The following is a 22,042-nucleotide window of genomic DNA, read 5'->3' as shown; positions in this document are numbered from 1 at the left end:
AACAAAACAAATGAAAGTGTGACATTCTGCTCTTTCATTATTTCATCTTCACCTGTTAAATGCATGGCTCAGTGAGACTAAAGAACAACAGCAATCGATGGCCCTGGCGGTCACAAGGGAAAACAGCCAGACTATCAAACTAGTAGTGACTTGCTCTAAATGAAACAAGTATGGAGTCGCACTCAGAGATTGTTCATTTGATAAGCAAAGCAAGATTAATCTCCCACTTGAAAATGATATGATATGAGATTTGTTGCAAATGCATGCTCTCTGTTATGCCGTTATTTATTTTCTTCTTTTCCTATCTTCCGTTCTTTATATTCTTAAAAGAAAAAAAGTATTTTGTATACAGTACAAGTCTGAACATACGGAATCAATAGCAACTACTAAACTATCAAAATGCAATAAACTGCAGGTATTTAGGTGTGATACAGCTAAAGTGTGATGTATACATCTGAGCCAGCATAATTATACACCTTCACAAGCCCAACATTTTATTTGTATATATACACCTTATTTTAACTCACCATCATGCCCTGGTTAATATTATAATTATTTTAATTCTACTTCTTCTCCACCCATGCTAGGAAGTGTATTGGACAACTATTATTTTCATTATAATTATGTTTTTAGTATATTAGTAGTTAGGCCATGATTCATTTAGTTTGCAATTATAATGAAGATTTAGGTCCTTATCTCTACTTATGTAGTTACCTTAGTCTACGTGTTTATTATCTTTAGGCAGGCAAACCATGCATGTGGATATATTGGTTCTGAACTGAGGGCCTGACAACACACAGACTAGTGGCCCTGCAATGCTATTGTTATGAGGTGTGGATGTGTGTGTGCGTGTGTGGTATCATCTTACTTTCCCAGGGGATCATCACATGACTGGTTAGCTTTCTGCTGATTGGAAGAGAGAACTGGAAAAGACAGGAGCCAGAGTTTCAAAGCTCTGAATGAGAAACACATGGAGAGAGACAGAGGAAAGGGAGTGAGTGAAACAGAAAGAGAGAGAGAGAACGAGACTGACTAAATCCTGTTCAGTGAAAGAGGGGGAGCACATTCACACCCTTTAGAGGACTCAGTGAGAATCAGAGTAACACACTGAGATACCATCTTCAGTCACGGCAAGGCTGCTGGGTTCTCAGTGAGGAGATTCAGAGAAACAAATAAACATGTCCAGCTCAATCCTGCGACGACATTCCAGCAAAAAGGGATTGGAGAACCTCCAGAGGTCAGATGATGGTGATTTGTATGCATGTGTGTGAATGTGTTTGTCTGTGGCCATTTGGTCAGAGTCACACCGTTCTTTGCTTTGAGTAGTAGGGCTAGATTATGCTGCAGTTTTATTAAATCCTGTTTCATGCATCTTGACTTTTACAACCTTAATCATGACTTTTACACTCTTATTGTGCTTATAGTGATAATATGTTAACTAAAAATGCTGAGTTGCACCAGACAGTCATTAGGACAGAAAGCTTTTATCAGGCAGAAGAGAGGGGTCAAGAGGGGGAAACAGAGCATGAGTTCTTCCTGCTGTTTATCAGTTCCTCGGGGTGTTTGGGGGGGGAGGGTTAAAGTTATTGTGGATTGTTTTGCGGTCACTTAGTATTTCATCCAAATTCTATGTTCAAAGAATGCATGGATATGGTCACAGTGAGACCCAAATCATCAGGCCGTCCCAGAGGTTTTGAGGGTAGATGATTGTGTTGTCTTATAGTTTTGAGAGATGTCGTGAAATGATAATGTGTCTGTCCTTCAGGATGTGTCTGTAGTTAATAAAGTAAAATCTGTACCAAAGCTGTCCCAGATGGCTGTTGTTCACACGGCACATGGTGAGTCAATTCATGACATCATATAAAAAGGCAGTGACAGGCTTCAATCGCTTCTTTTATTACTGGATTTTTCCTGAGGGTGGTGACATCATCAGATCACCCCTGGCTCTAAACCTGCCGGATCTGTGATACACAGCAGCCGCCCCCTCCCTCTCTGCCCTTAGGACCCGGAGCAACTCTACTCCGCTGGAAAATTTGAGCTGCTCCACCACCCAGTCATTCTCACTAAGTTTATTCAACAAAGGAAAGAGTGCAGTTATTATTGATATTATAGATTCAGGCTATTCTGTATTAGTGCTTGCTATGTTCAGATTCAAATGTTTAAGCAGAATGTTTGTGTTAAACAATTTGACTGTTGCTCTGATGTATGTTGATTTTCAGCAGCCATTTCTTTAGCCTTCAGTAATGCATTCTTCTAATAATAATTCTGCTAATAATAATAATAATAAAATCTTACCTACATTTTTGAATGCTAGTTTCAAACTGTTTCTATTTCTTCTCTTTTATATTCTGGCTTACTCTGCCAACCAGCAATGAAGTGCTTAGATTGCACATTAGAAATAGTGTGTAACAATAAGCGTGCCTTTGTTGCTCATTCAGGACAGGTTAAATAAAATATTAGCAGACAGTGCATCAGTTCCCATAGATGTCTGTAATGTATCTAATCTATAAGCGTAGTGGTTTCATTGATGAAAACACAGAAATATTTTTTGATCTGTAAAGAAGAATAAAACTGTCTGGTAATCATCCGCTGCTGCACAATTATTGTAAATAGTCAGTAAAAGTGTTTCTCTGCAGATTTAATTGTGACAGTTGTTTTGTTTAGTTCTCGTAATGTAAGTCTCTGTAAAGGAAGGCAGTGAGCCATATCCTGTCAGTGGTAACACTTCCTGTCCATGTTTGACTTACTTCCTGTCCATCTCTGACCCTACCTTCTGTCATATGATCCCTATCGCTATTATAGTCATGGTGTTATATTATTGTCTTGATCATTTGTAAATTACTGCCTGAAGATTTACATCACAGTATAATGCATAAAAATCCGGTTTACCTTCATGCACAAATGCAACATTCATGAATTGTCATAATTCTGTTCCTAAACATAGAAATTATGAAGATTATTACTAATTTGTATTATACTTTATTATATGCAGGATCACTGTTCAGCGCAGCCTGGAGGATGCGGAAGAAATTGAAAGAGAACAACGACGACGTGCAAGAACCAGTTCCTCTACTGAGCCGTCTCAACCCACTGTGACCCCACAGGACAGCCCTCGCACTGCACAGCCTCAGGACAACCAGTCAGTTTCAAAAACACTCCAGTCTTCCTGAAGTACATGTGTCTTCTGATACTGTGTGTGTGTGTGTGTGTTTGTTTTGTTTCCATGGAATCTCAACCTCCAGATTCTGGCTCAAGCCAACTTTCTCTGTCCAACTCTTTGTGAGCTTTCTTAATCTGTTTGTGAGTTTATATTTGTATACGTGTCAAGACCACACCTGTTCTTTTGATTCAGACACTTATTCTATTCTATTCTATTCTATTCTATTCTATTCTATTCTATTCTATTCTATTAACATACTCAACTCTTGTAAGCAGACTTATTCTTATATTGGCATCCCAATGAGAGGCAATTCTGAAGGTGTTTCACTGTTTGTTAGGCATCAGAATGATCTGGTTTCAATCTGCCCATCCTCTTTGGAAGAGGACGAAGGCTTCAGTGATTGGACACATTTGAGCAGACACAAACAGGGACAAATGGAACATAAAGATGTAGAAACGCATCTCAATGGCTCCCGTGACTCAAAACGGCAGCTTTGTTCCAGCTCCGCTCAGCAAAGTAAACGGCATGATATCAATGTGTTTGACAGCACCCCAGTCATAAAGACACGACCCTCCCTTTCAAATCAGCACAACCAAGATGAGGATGGTGATGATGAAGACTGGGGTGCCAGAGAGCAGGAAAGAAGAGATAACATTAATGCAGCAGAGGAGGAGGAGGGAGAGACTGGACGGTGGTGTGCAGAGGAGGAAGATCCAAGAAGGGTGAAAGCACATGGGTCATCTTTCTGGAAAAAACAAAACCAGAGCTGTGACATGGATGAGAAGGTATGATATTTAAGAAGGCATTTAACAAGATAGCACTCAAATAATACTTTTAACCCCTGAACCCTTAACTCAGTCATACACCAAAAACCAGAAGTGCCTACTGTAACTACTGCATGCAGTGAACATATATGCTTCTTCCACAGAGAAAAAATAAGGCAGAGATGAAGATTTCCTACACCTCTACTGTACTCCTCCAACAGAATGGGAGACAATACAGTACTAATGGACAAGAGGGGAGGAGAACAAATGACAGGTACAGGCATAGACACACAAACCTTAAAAAAACTTGTAAAATATATGCAGTTACAATGAGAACAAGGGTTAAAATATGTATGCAGTATACAGTTACAGCTAAAGTAGCAGGGGAGACTAAGCTTAAACCAGTCTTACACTTAAGTGACTTTAGGAAATGAATATGATTGTAATGTAGTGTTTTATTGTTATGTTTTATAATTATTTACTGATGTATATTAGGATGGATATAAAGATCTGAAGTTAACTGTTGCTTGTTGAGGGATTGACTGTTAGTTCACATTTCAAATAATTGTAAATCTCTGAATGACTGTTTGTGAGGAGCTTGTTCATCTGATTCCTGCCAATCACAATATTAAAGCCAATATGATACCGCTGACCTCACTTGTCACACCAATGAGCATTCTTCTGGTATCCCACCTCCACCTTACTCCACTTCCATTTTTAGTCTCTTCTAGGGATTCGGTAGAAATGCATCTTTTATATGTCGATTATGCCAGCTTTACTCAAGCTCCACACTCACATACACAGCTTTACATTTTTAATTGACTGTGATGATATTAAAAAACCATGTACAGTTAAATAAAGGCAAGAATGGCGTCTTTAAATGGAGCCTTCCCCTTGAGTTGCACGCAAACACAAATATACGGCATGAGAAGTAATCCGATTGCCAACAAATGATTTGATTCTTTGAACGTATTGCTCAAAAGATTCACAAACCCGGGAGTTGGATTGAATTAGTACGAGGAATCCTTCACTGAATCAGACTGCAAGGTTATGAATCAACATCTGACATACTGTGTGGAGACCATGACCTCCAGCATTGTGAGAGTTACCCTCACAATGCAATATCCTCAGCACACTGCAGGAGAACAGTTTGAGAAGAATGTGCCAATGATTGGGCAGCGATAGAGTTATGTCGATATTGACTCTGTGTTGAGAAATGACATGAGAAATCAGGTGAGTTTCGCAATTTCCCCAGAACCAATCTCCTTCCTGAGTTCAGCCTGTTTAATCTTGCTCAGAGAACTAAAGATACAAAGCAACATGGACTCTTCGGTCGATTCAGCAGCTCTCAGCAGTGCAGTGAGGTAAAATAATGCATGGGAAGTAAAATCATTTGTTCAAGAGTTTCTGCTCTTTATCAATCTCTTTGTGTTTAGTGTGTCTGAGGAAGTGTTTGTAAAGAGCAGTGAGGAGGACCAGGAGCACAGACAGGAGACAGGAGATCATGAGGAGACTCATGAGGAGGTGCAGAAGAGGATGAGAGAGGAGGAGCGAGAGAGGAAGAGAAGGGATGTGATGGAAAAGCTGAAGAGGTTGAGTATATCCAGTGCAGATCCAGAGGAGCCCTTCAGTCCTCTCAGCCCCAGGAGCCCCTCCTACATGGTATGACATCATCGTCATTAGACTCAAAATCACATTATAATTAAAGATTCATTACAGATATGTCCACATATGCGTCTTAAATAGAGTTCAAACATTAATATGGTTTACTTCATCTCCTGTCGTCATTTTTAATTGCTGCTGACCTGGAATCATTATCTAACTCACAGTTGTTAGCTGCAGAACAAATGACAATATCTGCGGTGATTAGTGTTTTATAGAGTTAATGACGTGTGCTTTCATGTTTATGCATGTGTAAAGTGTGTCGTGTAGGGTTTAGCTCCAATTCTTTTTAAACACGCCTGAACCAGCAAATCAAGGTCTTCAGGACAAGGCATATGTATTACTGTGAAAAAGGAGAGACCAATTAGTAAAGTCATGACATCAGTGCATAGAAGAGAACGTTTATGGGACAGGTCATGTCAGATTTTATTTTCCGATTTGAAATACATTATTTAAATGTGAGTTAGGCCAGCAGCATTTGAGATTTAAGTATTTCCCCATTCAAGTAGATAGGAGTTGGTCTTGCATGTAATAGCTGCCCCGGTGGTGTTACAAATATTCCTGCAATTGAACAGAATTTTATAGTTTACACTGACTTTGTTCAGGATTGCTAAAAAGACTTATAGTCACACAGGTTAGAGCTAAAGGTGGCCTGGTTTGTATATGTTGGGACAATTTTTTCCATCATTGTGCCCAAATCAACAAATGTCTCCAATGATAATAAACCTTAAAAACCTCCAATGTAGTAACTTATTATGAGGAAATAGCTTGATTTAAGAAAACTTCAGAAAGGGAATAAAAAATGGCTCATTTCAACTAATAAAACTGCAAAAATTCCTCTTACCTTTTTAAACAATAGGGTCTGTTGCACTTCGACTAATGAGAATGGGACAGGGCTATGCCTGGGATGGGGCTGAATGTTCAGGAAATTTATTTGAAAGTTATTTTCGCAGTGAATTATTTTGCTTTACCATTTGGCGATGCTTGTGGCACAGAAATGACATTGTCAATGATAATGGTAGGTCCCTGTCTGAAATAAAACATGATATACTGTAGAACACATGTGTTTGTGCATTGCCCAGTTGCATCTGGTGTCCTCCATATGCTGTTTACGTGAATCAGACGTCTTCCATATGCTATGTTTGGTTCTGATCTTTTCCTTGCAATGGTGGTGTGGGTTGTGGGAGAAAGATGCCAGAACAAGAAGCATCTGCTTTACGTTGCTGAGGTGCTTTGTGTGTGTATGTGTTGCTTGCTGGTTTCAGGCTGAGGGTGAGGAGTGCCAAACAGAAGGTACAAGCTCGGTGAGTTGCTTACTTTGTGCATGTGCATGACAGCATTAAATTGCACGTTAGAATGTTTGTGTGTCTGCTACTGTGTTCCTTATCTTTGCTTTATTTATCTGTGGTTATAATTGCTTATAATTGCTTTGTTTTGCATTTGCTCTGTTTATGTCTATGATCAAATTCCCTTCCAACTTACTTTTGCAGTGTTCTGATAAAACTCATCCTGATATACTCTAGAACTTTAATATAAGAATGTTTTTGAGAGCCTCAATATGCCCCAGATACAGTATATACATGTGGGATTCATTTTAAAGCAACAGATCAGTCAATATACACTTACTGTAAGGTGATGACAATTTAGAAATATAAAGGAAATGGGTGGCAGGATTAATTTTTTTTTTTTTTTTTTTGGCAATTAAGGCATAATATCATGTCAAGTGAAACTGAATCTTGAAAGGCCTAGACACTTTTTTTGGAAGAAAGAGAGGGCAACAGGCTGCAAGGATTTACTGGATCAACAAAGAACATGAACAGCCGGATACAAAGCCCTCAGCAATGAAATTATGAAATAAATCTGCTTACAACATCAATGGGTTAATCTGCCCTTCAGTATTGAGTCAAACTTTTGACAGAGTATGGTTTTACTATGTGCAATCATCATCCGTTACCCAGTGAAGTTGCACTGCATTGCACTTTTTTTTTTTTTTTTTTGCCCGTTGCCTGGAAACATTGCACAAAATATTGCCTTAAGGTTTTTTATACTCAGTGGTGTAAAGATTCACAAATACTCTGAATCTACTAACTAATAAATGTTCTTTTCATCTACAGATTACTGAGAGGACTGAGTCTCTAAACCGCTCCGTAAAAAAACAGTAAGACTTCAGAAACACACATACACACTGAGATGAAAGGATACACGTGATTTAATGTAGGACTGTAAAAAAAAAAGTATGGAATGTGAGAAAAAGCAGATGTTAATTGTTGTTTTTCTGTGCTGTGGTATGACTTCATGGGTTCATCGGTATTTTCTCCTTGATCTAAACATCAGTTATGAATGATTCATTCATGAATAAACAACTGTTTAAAACATGGTTTACATTTCAAGCAGGCTGGTAGACATGATATGACATGTTTTCATCTGTGTATCCTTCTCCAATTCACTAAATATAAAATAATGAAGGATTTGTTTAGTCGTTCTTGCATCTCGGAATCCAATTTATCACTGGGTATTCTTTTCCACATTGTTCATTCTGGTATGAGCTATAAACAGTATACTTCACAGAGCCTTTGATTGTGTTTCACACTGCTTTGAGTCATGGTGCTCTTCGTGTCCATGCTTGTTCTGAGATGGTCTGTGTTTTGAAAGAACAGTGGCACTTTAGATAATGTTTCATTTGTTATTGAAAACAGGAACAGCATAAAGAAGACCCAACCTCCCACGATCATCTCGAAGTTAGATGGCAGACTGGAGCAGTACAACCATGCCATTGAGGTGAATTACCTTCACACATGCACTTGTATAATGTCCGTTTCATAATTAAACCTTCTGCATATATTCACGTAAATACACCTGCATGGCTATTACTGTATGTTGCTGCTTTAGCATGAATTTCTTCGCACATGTAGCTCTTATTACCACACACCCAGTGCTTACAGTACATTCACCTGCTCTGATATTTACCTTTCTGATCTCACTACAGTGGTGCTTTCAGACAACCTGCATGCCCAGGCACTTCCTCTCATTCTGATTTGCTCAAACATTTTTGTTTTCAGCCGGTTCTGTTTTCCTGCCACCTAACCGTCAGGAAACGTGTAAGAGCCCCCTGGCAAATGTGTGTATTGAGGAACCGGGTGTTACTGTGCTTTTATTGTGGAGAGTCAAGCAGGTGTTTCACATGTCCCAGATAGCATAATATTTTCCGTCATTATATGTGTGTTTTGGTCTGTGTGTGCAGGAGTCCTGTAAAGAGGGCCATGTAGTCAAGGTAATGGACGTCCCAACACCACCAGAACCTGTATCTGCTCGGAAGACCCTGTTTGAGGCGGGAGAGGCCTGGAATCAGAATTCAACAAAGGCTGTGTCCTCCAAGGTTCATACAGTCACAAAGATCATCCTCAGTTTATCAAAACATTATTTATTTATGTTAAAAGGATAATTTACTCACTCTTATGTCATTCCAATCATGCATGGCTTTCTTTTATTTCTTTAGAACATAAAATATATATATTTTTTATTTAGCCATTCAGTGGAAATCATAGCCTGCTGCAAGGATGACTTATTTTTGTAGGCCAAGAGCCGTTAACAAGTTAGTATTTTAGGACTTCCTGTTTCTATATTCCGGAAGACATGTGTTTTTTTTTTTTTTTTTTTAGTTAAATGATATTTTATCATTTTATTCTATAGCTTTTACTTGTTTTGAAAAATGATTAAATGGTACCTCAGAGGTTGCTGGGGACAGAGGTTATCAGTTGAATACTCTTCATATCAAGTCTGCTTTCACAGCCTCTGTGTGTTTATAATCACACTTTTGCAAACTATTATAACTCAAAATTTCAGAGAAAGTATTTTTTTTAAGTGAAGACTGAAAGAGTTGTTAGTCGCTTGATGATGGTGTCGTGAGAGGGAACCAGTATAATGCTGAAAGCTTCCAGGTTTACCTACAAAAGTATGTTATCACTGCTGCGCTCTGTTAGGATTCAGTGTAGTTTTTGGACCCCAATGACTTTCATTGTACGGACAATTGTTAATATTATAATTTTTTTCAATTTATGTTATACAGAAGAAAGTCATAGAGATTTAGAATGACATTAGGGTAAGTGAATCTTGAAATAATTATAATTTTTGGGTGTACCTTCCCTTTTAAGGCACCAGATTGTTTCCTCACAGAGACTCATATTGTGTTATTAGTTGTTGTTTAGGTACTATAACTGAATTTCTGTTCCCTTGTGACATGAGCATACAGATATGTTGCAGATATGTTATTCTTCATCATTCTGGTGTGACTGTAAAAAGTAAGTGAATGAGTAATTTAATGAATAAAGGATGACTAATTACTCTGATTCAGGATACAGAGGGAATGAAAGTGGGTGTGGCAGATCTAATTAACCAATGGGTGAAAGGAAACAGTGATGTCAGCACCAAGAGCTCCTCCTCCAAAGCAGCTGTATGTCTATATAATGTTTATATTCTAAAGTTAATTGCATTTTTTTTTTATATCCAGCCGATGGTAAATTTTTCTTCTGAATCTGTTGTATCCTCTATCTTATTTTAATTAATCTTTAGTTCTCTTCTTTACACTTTTCTTGTGTCTGCTGTTCTTCTCATCATTTTCAGTAAGGTAAACAATTCCTATTTCCTTTTTCTTTCCATCAATACTTTATAGTTGAGTGGAAGAGATAAAGTGAATTTCTTTTTTCTTTTTTTACTAACTGTTTGTATGTTTTCTGGATAGAATCTATGGAAAATATGAAAGATGTTGTAAGGTTAAAGTGCATGCTGTAGCAAGTCATGTGATGGGAGAGAAAAATTGAAACAAGCTTGTGGTTTAAGGACACCATCTAGTGGTTATGACTAAAATGAACCTGTTAGACTGACTGCAATTTGAATTATATTAAATGAAAAATTATTATTTTATAATAGACGATTTTTTTATATTTATTATGCCATTTCTATTTCTGTTTATTATGCCATTTATTATCTTTCTTTGTGTGTGTGTGTTAGTGTCAGGATGTTAAGGCTGGTGAGGTGCGTAACATAAAATCCATATGGGAGAATCTGGGAGACGCCTCATCACAGGATAAACCAAATGCAAAGGTACATCATGTCTCCTCATGGCACTAAACCATGATCCACCTTTCTCTAAACTTATGTTAGGATTTAATTGCGTTCAAACCAACCAATGAGCAACATGCATCAGTTCTTATAAACATCACTGGAGTTTGGCTGTTCACAAGCACAGACTCATTCTCTAGTAATCTGCTACTATAGATTAAGTAGTACTTTAAGGGATACTCCATACCAAAATGAATCACTTGCTGCCCCCATGTTGTTCCAAACCCGTAAAGTCTTTGTTCGGTATCGGAAACACACTTTAATATATTTTGGATGAAAACCGGTAGGCTTTTTTCTTTCCCATAGCGTCCCCTTGGAATTATAAGGTTCTATCGGACATTTTTGTCAAAATTGAGTAATTCCCATATTGTTATTATGTGACAACTTAATTACATTATGTGATAGATTTTTTTATGTTGTATACGTTATGGGATTTTTATTTTAAAAAACAATAAGGTTCTATCTACACAGTCAAATGGAATGCAAAAACTTTGAAGCTCAATATCTCAAAACTACTCGGAATGCAGATAGAACCTTCTAATTCCAAGGGGACAAAGGCTGCCAAATAAATAACAGTGTCAAGGTCCAGAAAAGTATGAAAAGCATTGTCTGAATAGTCCATCTGCCATCAGTGGTTCAACCGCAAAGTTATGAAGCGACGAGAAAACTTTTTGTACACAAAGAAAACAAAAATAACTATATTCAACAATTCTCTGTGCCTCTGTGTCTCTCGAAATCAGCATGGTGTCATTTTGGAAAATCTCAGCATACGCTATTCTGTATCAGCCTCGGCACAAGGATTTTTACGTGTATTTACGCTTTGGTTTGAAGGACAACAGCTCATCAGTGCAACATGGCTGATATATATGAGACATATAAAGTCATTATTTTGATTTTCTTCATGTACCAGAAGTATTCTCGTCATTTCATAACGTTACAGTTGAATCACTGATGACAGATGGGCTATTCTGCCGATGCTTTTCATTCTTTCCTTTTACGGGTTTGGAACGACATGGGGGTAATAATTGTGATAAATGACAAAATATTCATTTTGCGGTGGAGTAACCCTTTAATTCCTTTTCACATGGTTTTTCAAGGTTTAAAAGGCTGTAATTTGACCTTTATCTTTTCAGGGAGTTGCTGGGAAGAAGTGCAAATTTGTTGAGAGTGGGCACGGGAAATATGAGAAGGTCTTCATTAATAACGACACAAACTGAAGAACAAGTAAGACATTTAGTTTCTTTATTAAAATATTTTTTAATTCAAAATAACAAAATATAAATTCAGCATTTTCATTACTACACAGACGTAATTTATGCTTTACCAAAGTAACTAAAATATGATAATGTGCTGTACATGAGCTGCTGCATATCTACAAAAACAAAAAAATAAATACATTTCACATGGCTGCCGTCACACCGGTCAGTCTAATCATCCTCAGTACTCATCACAATGAACAAGAAAATAATCGAAGCTTGAAATCACTTACACTTATTTTGAAATGTTTTAGAAAGAAAACATCCAACACTGGTTTTAAGCTTTAAAAAAGAAAGAAAGACAAGTTCAAAAGGGTCATATACGGTACGTTTTAATCTAAATCCATGATCAAGATTTTTTATTTGTTTATTTTAAAGGTCTCTCCTACCTGTTCTAGTTATACTTTTCCTATTTTCCCTCTGCCCTTTTTTTAAATGAACAACACCACCATCATGCCATAAGTCATTCTGAGCAGGGCTCTTGACGCCGCTCAAAACATCACATTCTGAAGCTCTCTATTCTAAACATGTCTGCTCGCACCACGCGCCTCAGCTGACGTAAGCAAACCTAGACCCAGGATCCATTCCCCAGATGCCACATCACACTCTGAGCCTCTTTCCTTGTTTGATCATTCTCACCATTACGTTTTCAGCCCTCGCTCGCCACATCCTGAACAGCTGCACCCATCACTCAGCAGGAATGCACTAGGCCTCCATTTCTGCTGACCATCCCTTTACTTGCACTGCTCAGAGCAGAGCACAGTGCATAGCTTGTTTGTCTCAATGCTGATGATTTCATATAAAAAAAGGAAAATAAATTGACAGTGCTAAAACACTACATAATTGTATAAATTGTAAATGAATTGTAATTCTAACTAACTCTTAGTTTAAGCTTTACACTGTGAATTTGAAATGCAATCAAACTGCTGTTTTTCCTGTAGATGCACCGAATCCTCTGGCTGTTCTGTTGAAGTCTTTCGGCTCTTCACCTTGCTGTTTGCGATTCAGCAGCCCTCTTTCAAAGGCTGTAGCTATTTTGTTGAGAGGTTTCGCAGCTGCCTCCTTCAGCTTCCGGGCATCAAAGCGCGGACTGTAGAGAAGGATGGGCAGGCGGTGGACGAAGGATGGGACTAACTGGCCATCCTTCTCAATGTTTTTCTGCTCTCCTTCCTCGGTTTTGTTGCTATGTATTTGTTTCATAATTTTCTCCTTTGTTGCAAACATATGAAAAAGTACAGCGTCCCACATTTTTGTTGCCCTGGGATCATCTTTCTTTTTTACCACATCCTGTCCACCCAATGACTCTTCTTTGGCCCCTGCAGATTTGTCTTTGCCACTTATTTTTATATCTGTTTTCTGAGAATTTTTCTCCACCTCAGACTCTGGAAAACTGGGGGCTTCAGGTTCAACCACCATGTGCTTTTTCAGCCTTGTCCAGCCACTGAGCTTGGCCTTCAGGCCTTTGGGTTTCTGAGCCCCCTTAGGTTCATTTAGTTTCTTCTGATCATCTAGTGTGGGCTCAGAGAGAGTCTCTTGGCTAAACTTGCCATCATCAGTGGTGACAGCCTCGTTCTGTTTTTCAGTTTCTAATGAATCTTTTAAACACTTTTGAGGTTTTGAGGTATCAGACTTGACAAGATCAGCTTTTGAATCCTGAGTATGGTGTGCCTTTACATCCATCTTAGATGCTTTGGCTTCTGTCTGGGATTTAGCAGAGCTTTCTTCAGATAAAGAGAGTGGTAGAGATTTGGCAGCCTTGAGAAGCATGGCGGCAAGACTATTGTCTGCACTTGGGGCTTTTCGAAGAGACTCCATATTTGAACACGGTAAAGGCTTTTCCATATTCGATTTGGTGTCTTGGTGTGTGTTATTTGATGGTTTGATTATTGCATTTGAATGTCGTTGTTGTGTTAGTGAATTTCTTAATTTAGATTCGTCTGTGTCTTTAGCTGCAGCTTTGAAATCACTGTTTGTTTTATTAGAGTCCTGTAAGTCTGAAGCCAAATGGCGCTTTTGGTTTGGCTCTTTTTTATTAGCACTTAGGGCTATTGATCCTTCATTGCTGTTGTCTGGTTTAGAAGATTTATCCACTTCCAGGTGGGTGACTCGGGCTTCAGTGCTAGGCGCAGGTGAAAATATCAGTACATCTGGGGGGACTTTGGATGACCTGTTTGTTTTGTTTGATGGGCTTGGAATAGATTTCACATTCATGTCATGTTTCTGTTTCTGCATCTGCTGATCTTTGGTTTCTTCAGGGGTTTGATTGATTTTAGCAATGGTTTTCAAGGAGGGAGGTGTTGAATCTGGATTTATTATAACTTCAGTTTTATTTGCTTCTGATTTAGAGTAAACTACAGGATAAGATTTATCTGATTTTGCAAGTTGAGATGGCTCTGGTTTAGAGTGACTCAGAGTATTAAACATATCTGTTTTAGCGGGAGTTGGAGGATTAAGTATGTTTGATTTGCGCAAAACATCAGGACTGTCTGCACTAGATATACATGTGGCTTCAGGTCTGGATATTTCTGTCTTTGAGGGGGCTGTAATGATAGATGCACCTAACTTTGAGTGAGCTGTAAATTTAGTTTCCTCTGGCTTTGAGAGGGTTGTAGGCTTAATATCGGGAGGGACTTTCGTGTAACTTCTGGTGTCTGCAGATGGCATTCTAGAGTCTGTGACATTGGTTGAGTTTGTCGTGATTTGATTGAAACCTTCAGTTTTGGTGTTTATGATACTGTGAAGTTCATTACCTTTGTTGAGAGCAATAGAAGAGTCACAGACAGTGGAGTAAGTCTGGTGGGTTTCTAAACATGACATGGTTTTCTGCTCTTGATTTGCAGAAACTTGTAACTGCATTGCTTTCACTGACGCAGGATTAAAACTTTCTGTTGGATATATAGATCTGTGTGCATTCTCTGACTGCCCCGTTTGCAGTGGGATATTTTGAACTGATAAGAAATTCTTTGTTAACAATCCGGTTGTATTTGAGTTCGGAATATTTGATTGTACCAGGGGAAAAGGGTAAGTTGGCATTTTTTTCCCCTCTGCTGTAAAAGGAGGGGAGGCTATGTCTGTAGACCCTGCATTTAGTTGTCTAGGTGCCTCTGCTACAGCAGTGGGGTTTAGGGCCTTTCTTAAAGGTGTAGTTTGAAGCCCATTGTGCATTGTATCTTCAGGATTTAAATCTAGATATACTGGTTTTACTCCAGAGATTGTTTCTTGCTCTGGTATTTCTGTAGCCGAAGTTTTTAGTTCAGTTTTGTCAGTTACTTGTACCATTTCTTGGTTTGTCATCAAGATTTGTGAGGGCAATGCAGCCACTGAAGTATGTAAAGACTCTGAGGATTTCTCTGCATTGAAATTAGAAATAATACTGAATGTTTCTTGTGATGTCTTGGTTGGAGATTTGATCATGTAATTCTCATACGCCATGTTTTTAAAGTCTTCTGGTACTTCAGGCTTAGATACAGAAGGATCACCATGTGAATTCACCTTGATTCCACCATAAGCAATATATTCAGCAGGTGTTAAACCGTAATAAGTTGACTTTGGTTTCGGGATGTTAATATCATTTTGTGATGGCCTCTGGTTGCCCAAAAACCGTGCTGGTGGTCTAGGTGACCAGTATGCAGGCATACTTGGTGTTTGAACGTTTCGGGAGAGTACAGGCGTGGATGTCTCCTGAATGATATCTGTTGGAACAGCCTTGGCTGGTGTCATTATACAGGTTTCTGGAGTTCCAGTTTTAGTCACTGGATACTCCTGTGGAACTGTAGATGTAAGCACCTCACATGCTCTAGAGCTTGACTTACTAGCCTCAGCAAGGGTCTTGGATAAGGAAACCTCACATTTAGAAATCCTTGGTGTCAAGCATTCCTCAGAATAGGCATTAGAAATAAACGTTTTGGGTCCTGTGGTGAACACAACACCGTTTGGAGTGGAGCTCCTTATTTTATCCAAAACAATTTTTTTCAGACCATCATCATGGCCAACTGCTGCACTTTGAGCTTTTACATTAGTCGATGAGGGAGGTTGGAGCAGGTGATTTTGAGGCATGGGCCCCTTTTGGTTTTCTGTAGAAATCATTGTTGTGGATAATGTAGAGTTAAATGTAAACAAGGGTTGATTATCTGCAGAAGCCTCCAAAACAGGTCTTTTTGCCCCTGTAACTTGGCCTGCATCTGTATTTATCTGGCAAGAAGGTGTCTGAGCCTCATACAGCATCCCTACATTTTGTTTAACATCTATCACTGAAGTGTTTGCATTAAATGGTGCTCCTCCTTGAAAGGTTGAACCACATGTCCAGGAGTCCTGAATAGGTGGCTTTGATATCTCATAAAAGGAGGTTTTTGGAGTATAAATCCTTGTTTGTGGAAAATCTGCTATTTTCTCCGCTGTGGAAATCTTGAAGTGTGACCCAGCTGTTTCCATGACGTGATTACATGTGGGAGGTGTGTGAGTAACAAGTGCAGGTGCAACATTTTTATATCTTTCCCTGTTGGATTGGCTCACTGGAACCTGAGATATGGGTTGTGTCTGGTAACCTGAAGCACAGGCCAATGTCAAATTTGGAGCGGGAGGTTGAACTGGAGCCAAAGGGGGAGCTTGTATATGTACTGAGGCTTGATAGGTCTGTCGTTCACCAAGTGTGCTATGCATCGTCCCTGCTCTTGAGGAGCTGGACTGAAGCGTTTGGCTGAAGGCTATCTCAAAGGATGCATCTGGGTCAGCATCTGTGGCCTGCTCTGAGTCATCGTCAAAAAGGATAGATGAGCATGTGTATAGAGGTGCTATCTGGTGCTCCAGTGATTGGGCAGGGTAAGAGTATGGCTGTGCAGACAGAGTGGGCGTAGAGCTGTAGTGTGAGCTGTTGGCAGGGTATAAGTAAGGGGAGGCAGAGTGACGGTAGAAAGGGCTGCAGGTGGAATATTGAGAATCGAGGGTCCTGTTGAAGAGAGGGCTTTCTGGAGTCCTTGGAGGGGTGGAGGGGTCACTGTGCTCCAGGTCAGGGCTGGCCTCATTTACTGGCGACAAGTTCGACCTGAATGGGATGGGCGTCTGAGAGGAAGAGCCGACTTTCTTCTTAGCACTTTTCTTCAGGAGTTTCTGCAGACGGGCATTGCCTGGCCCTGGTTTTGGCAGTAGAGGAGGAGGGTATTGCTGTGGAAGCAGATTAGGCTGACTACCATAACTTAAAGCCATCAGCATTTCAACACCTGCATTAAAAACAAGCCACAAATAGAGGTCTGGGATTAAAAATAAAACATCGATTCAGACTGAATGCTAACTTTGGCTTTAAACTTGATCTCTATTTTTCCATATGAACTATGAATTTCACTTCACTCCAAAATATTCAAACAGCTGAATGACATCATTTGGGATTATGCATTTACACTGTAAACATGATTTTTCACAGTTTTAAATAAATAAATGAAATAAATTGTATATATATATATATAACTGCCTGCTCTAAAAGTTTTTAAATATATATTTTTTCTCTCTCTTTAGTTGGATGCCAATCACAAAGATGTCTGAAGACAGGATGCTGATGATCATTTTCCTTCAGTTATTGCACTGTAAAAAATTTAAACCCACTAAAATTGAAAACTTGTTTTAATTGCTTCCTCAAGCTTTAAGTAAAATCAAAGTGGTGCCAAGGCCACAGACTAATGAAGAAAATCAAGTTGAAACTTTAAAAAACGAATATAATCAAGTACAAGTGACAGAAATTAATGTTCAAAGTGAAATGTTTGGAAACAGAGATGCTGTTGTAATGATGGAAAAATTATAGTGGGGTTTTTAGTTATTGTTTAAAACATCTCATTTATGTGTAAACTTTAAATCTAAATGTGTCCAATCCTGCTCCTGGAGAGCCACTGTCCTAATTTTGGTCAAAACAAAAGTATTTTTCCACTTACACATATATTACATCAGGGTATTTCAGTTGAGTGACTGTCTAAGTGTTTAGTTCAGATGGAGGAACAACACCAGTCAGTATTAAATACAAAATGCAGTCCTGAAGAGGGTATCAGAAATGATCTGAGCTGTCATCTTAGAAAGTGCTATATATTAATTTACTGAAATTATTTTTTTTTTGTCAAAATGTTGTATTATTTTTTATCTGTTAAAATTCTCTTTTTAATAAGCATTTCATGGTAAATGTTTTAGCCTCTCCATCCTACTCTCGTTTTTTTGTCATTTTTCTTCCCTCATGAATTGTTTATCCATATAAGTGAATACTATTCTATTAAGTATCATTACACAGTCAACATATGTAAACCAATCAACTAAGTGACTGAGCAGTGGAAGGTGTATTTGTCACAAAAAGTCCAAACTTATACATTTTGTATAAATGTTTTGTCTCTCTGTCCATACTATTGCAAATCTGTCCTCTTCAGTTCCATACTTTTATATGAATTTATAAATTCTGCAACAAGAAGTCATTTTGTAGAGAGGTAAGTTTATTACCTCTGTTAATTTAGGTTGATGAGCATGCATGACACTTGCATAATATGACAGAATTGACTATACAGAATTTCACCAAATTAATATTCTTGCAAGTAAAACAGTCTGTGACTCACTCTGTGTCTGTATCTGAATGTATTCTATTGCCTGTGTGACAGTAGTGTCACTGAAATGTGATCATAAGCTGCTTTACATTTTATTTTTGCTCACTGAATGACTGCACATCCTGAAGCCACAATAAGACTGGAAAGATAAACACCCCAGCCTCAATTCTCACACAACAGCATAGATATGAAGATGATACTAATTGATACATCCATTAGAATCCATTTAATAATTCACAGAAGAACCAATACATTATTGCATTATATCTGACTGTTAAGCATGTTAACCTGGGCGACTGATTAATGAACTGTGCTAAGGTCTGTGTGAGTATATGCTTCCCTAAGATCTGTGTGAGATATCTGAGATAAGTGCTGAAGAAATAGAGACCTGAGACATGCCTGATATAGACTCTATTTCCCTGTTCCCCAACATAACAGAGAAAAGACTTCATGCTGAAAGTTTGCACTGTTAGCAATAGTGTATTCAAATACATGCAACTGCAGTATTATTATTATTATTATTATATTTTTATTAATTACTTCCAGGTAAGATGCTAGTAACTTACGGTGAGGCTAGAGATGAGAGATGATGCTGATCTGCAAAAGTGATGAACAGACAGACATGAGATGGATATCAGTTACCGCAGTACTGTACAGGTACTACACACCCTAGCTGTGCATATTATATATGTCAATCAAAGACAAAAGCAGCTTTCAATGGTTTTAAATCAGGCACTTTGACACTTTAGTCAGCACAACAAGCTGAGGCCTAATGTCTTTCACCGAGCCAAAACAAATCACACTCACACTGTTAATGAAAGTTGAATTGTGCAGTTTTTCTTACCTGTGCAAATATTACTGTGCAGTTAAGTGTGCAGCTGAAGGGTCCAACTCCAAATGTGTTGGCGGAAGATTAGTAGAACAGAGCAACAGGACATGGTGACCTACCCCTTTTCCATACCAAAAATAAAACTCCTTGCCTTGAATTCAAGCTGCACTCTGACAGCCAGTGAGCTGTAACCAGGCAGGGGCTTTCCACTTCACCTGAAACCCGGTGCATGCGCTCGGTTATCAAAAGTCTGAATGCATGTCTTTTGAAGATTGCATGGAATTGGTGTGATATGCTGTGGTAATAGTGGTAACTTGTCAGCCAAAGTCTGTTGGCATGTTTTGTTCGGGGCATCAGTATAGATTCAGGTATGGATGTTAGAGGCACAAGTTGCATGTTTGTTTGTATGTAAAAGAACATTTGATTCACATTTAAATTTAGAGTATTAATTTTTTTTTTTCAAATAAATATAAATTCAAATATATATATATATATATATATATATATATATATATATATATATACAGTATAAAGAGCTGTGCAAGAACCAGGATCACTTAAATAATAAAAATGATTTTAAGTGTTATTGTTTTTTGGACATTACATTCAGTGTACAGATTGTGGTGGACAACTACAAATTCTCAAATCTAAACAAGAACAGCTGATATGCTCTAAAACCTTACAGTGAAGGCCAAAATCTGCATAGCTTCATATTAAAATCTACCATTTGTCTAAGGTGCATTTAGTAATTTCTTTCCCATTACATGTGTAAAGTTTAACAAATAAAAAAATGAATAGTACTAAAAATGTTTAATAAATGATATAATTATAACACAAGAAGACTCTAGCCAGTGGCCAAATATGAGCTGTTTTATTTGACATAGAGCTGGTGGCCACATGGGGGCAGACATGTTGAGATCACATGACCAGCCAAATAATCCTGGCTTAATTTCAGTCTGCCCCTAAATTGGAAATTGTGGCTGACTGTTAATAGCCCGTTTCTACAATGGCTTCAATTTGAAGCTTTCATTTTTGCATGACGCTGCATCGTGCACAACATAAAACCCAAACCTACACAGAATCGATATTATGGACAACAAAATCATCTACCTTAACATGGAGAAAGAACTCAGCTAATTTAAATTGAACGTATTGTATAATCAGTCCATAATGGCACTTTTTTTCAGTTTGTAATGTCTACCCTGTGCCATGTTCCCAACAGCATCCACAAAGACATTGTGTGCCCCTCTGTTAACCACAGCCAGATTTCTAAAAGCTCCTCAGACCCTTAGCATGCTCTCCTTCTTAACATGGGTTTATTTTTGCTTGCCTTGTGCTATGACAGATATAGCGACTGGGGTGCCTCAGCTTTCCAAATCTGATCATCCTTTCATCAAGCACATTCTGTGGGTCTCCTTATGGTCCAGATTCCCTCCCCCCCAACATTAGCTCCTCAGCCAATGAGACTCCTCAGAAGATCAAATATCAGTATAAGTTAAGGACTTAAGAAGTTTCAAGGTTTGCAGAGCCTTACAGCCCGTCTTCGCCATCAAGACACTCTCTTCTTTCGGCTTTTCTGAGGTAAGAGTTTAAAGGTTTGGTATCTTCAGTTCTTTCCTTCTGCTCACAGCTGACAGCGCTTTCCTCTTTTAAAGGTTTTTAGTATTTGGTATTTTTTCCTCTCTCACATGTTGTAGTAAATAATTGTTGTAAATGATGAACTTGATGTATGTAAATGGAATATGCTAACAGATTTCACCTCAGTTGACAGCCTTGGGTCATTTTAAGGGTGGGTGTGGGCACTTCTGTGAATGGTTCTGTCTCAGTATGGCACTTTGTAGATAACACACCAAGGCCAACGCAATGCAATTTAGGATTTACACTGTTGGCTTCTTATTTGTCCTATCCTGTAGATCACCACTAATGATAGCAAAGACAATAGAGTCTTAGCAAAGAACAGCTGACAACAGATAATGGCACAAACAGGGTGGTCGCATTAGATCAATGCTCTAATGATTTCTCAAACATGGACTAGATAGTCATAATAAAATAGATGTCATAATTGTATATTGTATTGGGTCTATTTTTATGTTGCATTCACTTTTTGATTCATGTCAGAATAGAAATCTGTAAATATTCTGGCATTCTTTCCTTTAATGGCTCATAATAATGTAAGCAGACAGTCATGCCCACATAAGGCAGGGCTGACAGGACCAGAGCCTCACTGTCAAACCAGAGAGAGAGAGAGAGAGAGAGAGAGAGAGAGAGAGCTGATGCTGGGAAATCTGATCATGTGTTAATCTCCAAACGCTTCTGCAGCTGTGCTGGAGATATGAGTCACAGCACACACACACACACACACACACACACACATTTCTGAAGCTATATTAGTAAGGACATCTGTTAGATGCAATAGTAGTTATAATTAAGATCATTATATCTATTTTATCACCAGAAAGCTTACAGTATATAAACCAATTTACATTATTTGATATAAAGCACAACATTTGGCTAATTTATGTTCAAGATTTATTTGTGAGGAAATAGTCTTAAATTTGGACCTAACTGCTGTAGCCAAACCTGTGGACTCACATTTGTTTTACATTTTGCTCTGCTTTGAGCATTTATCATTTCCTTGAAGTAATGAAGTCAGACAGACAGTAAAGCCATTTTTATAGTAAACT

At 38.3% G+C, this 22,042-nt stretch overlaps 1 protein-coding gene across 5 annotated transcripts; it reads left to right on the top strand.

Annotated features, from left to right (window-relative positions):
- The first annotated feature begins 975 nt into the window (after positions 1–975).
- On the top strand, positions 976–18,541 carry LOC128016793 (lymphocyte-specific protein 1-like). Of its 5 annotated transcripts, none has more exons than XM_052601585.1 (14): positions 977–1,237; positions 2,993–3,139; positions 3,498–3,945; positions 4,089–4,198; positions 5,223–5,288; positions 5,361–5,586; positions 6,852–6,890; positions 7,701–7,744; positions 8,283–8,364; positions 8,828–8,962; positions 9,938–10,036; positions 10,594–10,686; positions 11,838–11,928; positions 17,469–18,541. In XM_052601585.1, the coding sequence occupies exons 1-13, from the start codon at positions 1,179–1,181 to the stop codon at positions 11,919–11,921; spliced, it is 1,632 nt and encodes a 543-aa protein (XP_052457545.1). In that variant the 5' UTR covers positions 977–1,178; the 3' UTR covers positions 11,922–11,928; positions 17,469–18,541. The 5 variants fall into 5 exon arrangements, with proteins under 5 accessions (XP_052457547.1, XP_052457545.1, XP_052457549.1 ...); XM_052601589.1 differs by having other exon boundaries at positions 979–1,237; positions 3,708–3,945; XM_052601587.1 differs by lacking the exon at positions 5,223–5,288 and having other exon boundaries at positions 976–1,237.
- Positions 18,542–22,042: the final 3,501 nt, after the last annotated feature.

The sequence above is a fragment of the Carassius gibelio genome, chromosome A7 (assembly GCF_023724105.1).
Source record: "Carassius gibelio isolate Cgi1373 ecotype wild population from Czech Republic chromosome A7, carGib1.2-hapl.c, whole genome shotgun sequence".
Taxonomy (NCBI): Eukaryota; Metazoa; Chordata; class Actinopteri; order Cypriniformes; family Cyprinidae; genus Carassius; species Carassius gibelio.
This window is presented reverse-complemented; position numbering and strand designations above follow the sequence as displayed.

What these genes read in the sequence shown, in the direction of transcription:
- LOC128016793 (XM_052601585.1), top strand. Translation starts at nt 1,179, where the DNA reads ATGTCCAGCTCAATCCTGCGACGACATTCCAGCAAAAAGGGATTGGAG. An exon ending in AGTACAACCATGCCATTGAG is followed by an intron (nt 8,365 to 8,827) that starts GTGAATTACCTT and finishes CTGTGTGTGCAG; the next exon opens with GAGTCCTGTAAAGAGGGCCA. An exon ending in CAAAGGCTGTGTCCTCCAAG is followed by an intron (nt 8,963 to 9,937) that starts GTTCATACAGTC and finishes ACTCTGATTCAG; the next exon opens with GATACAGAGGGAATGAAAGT.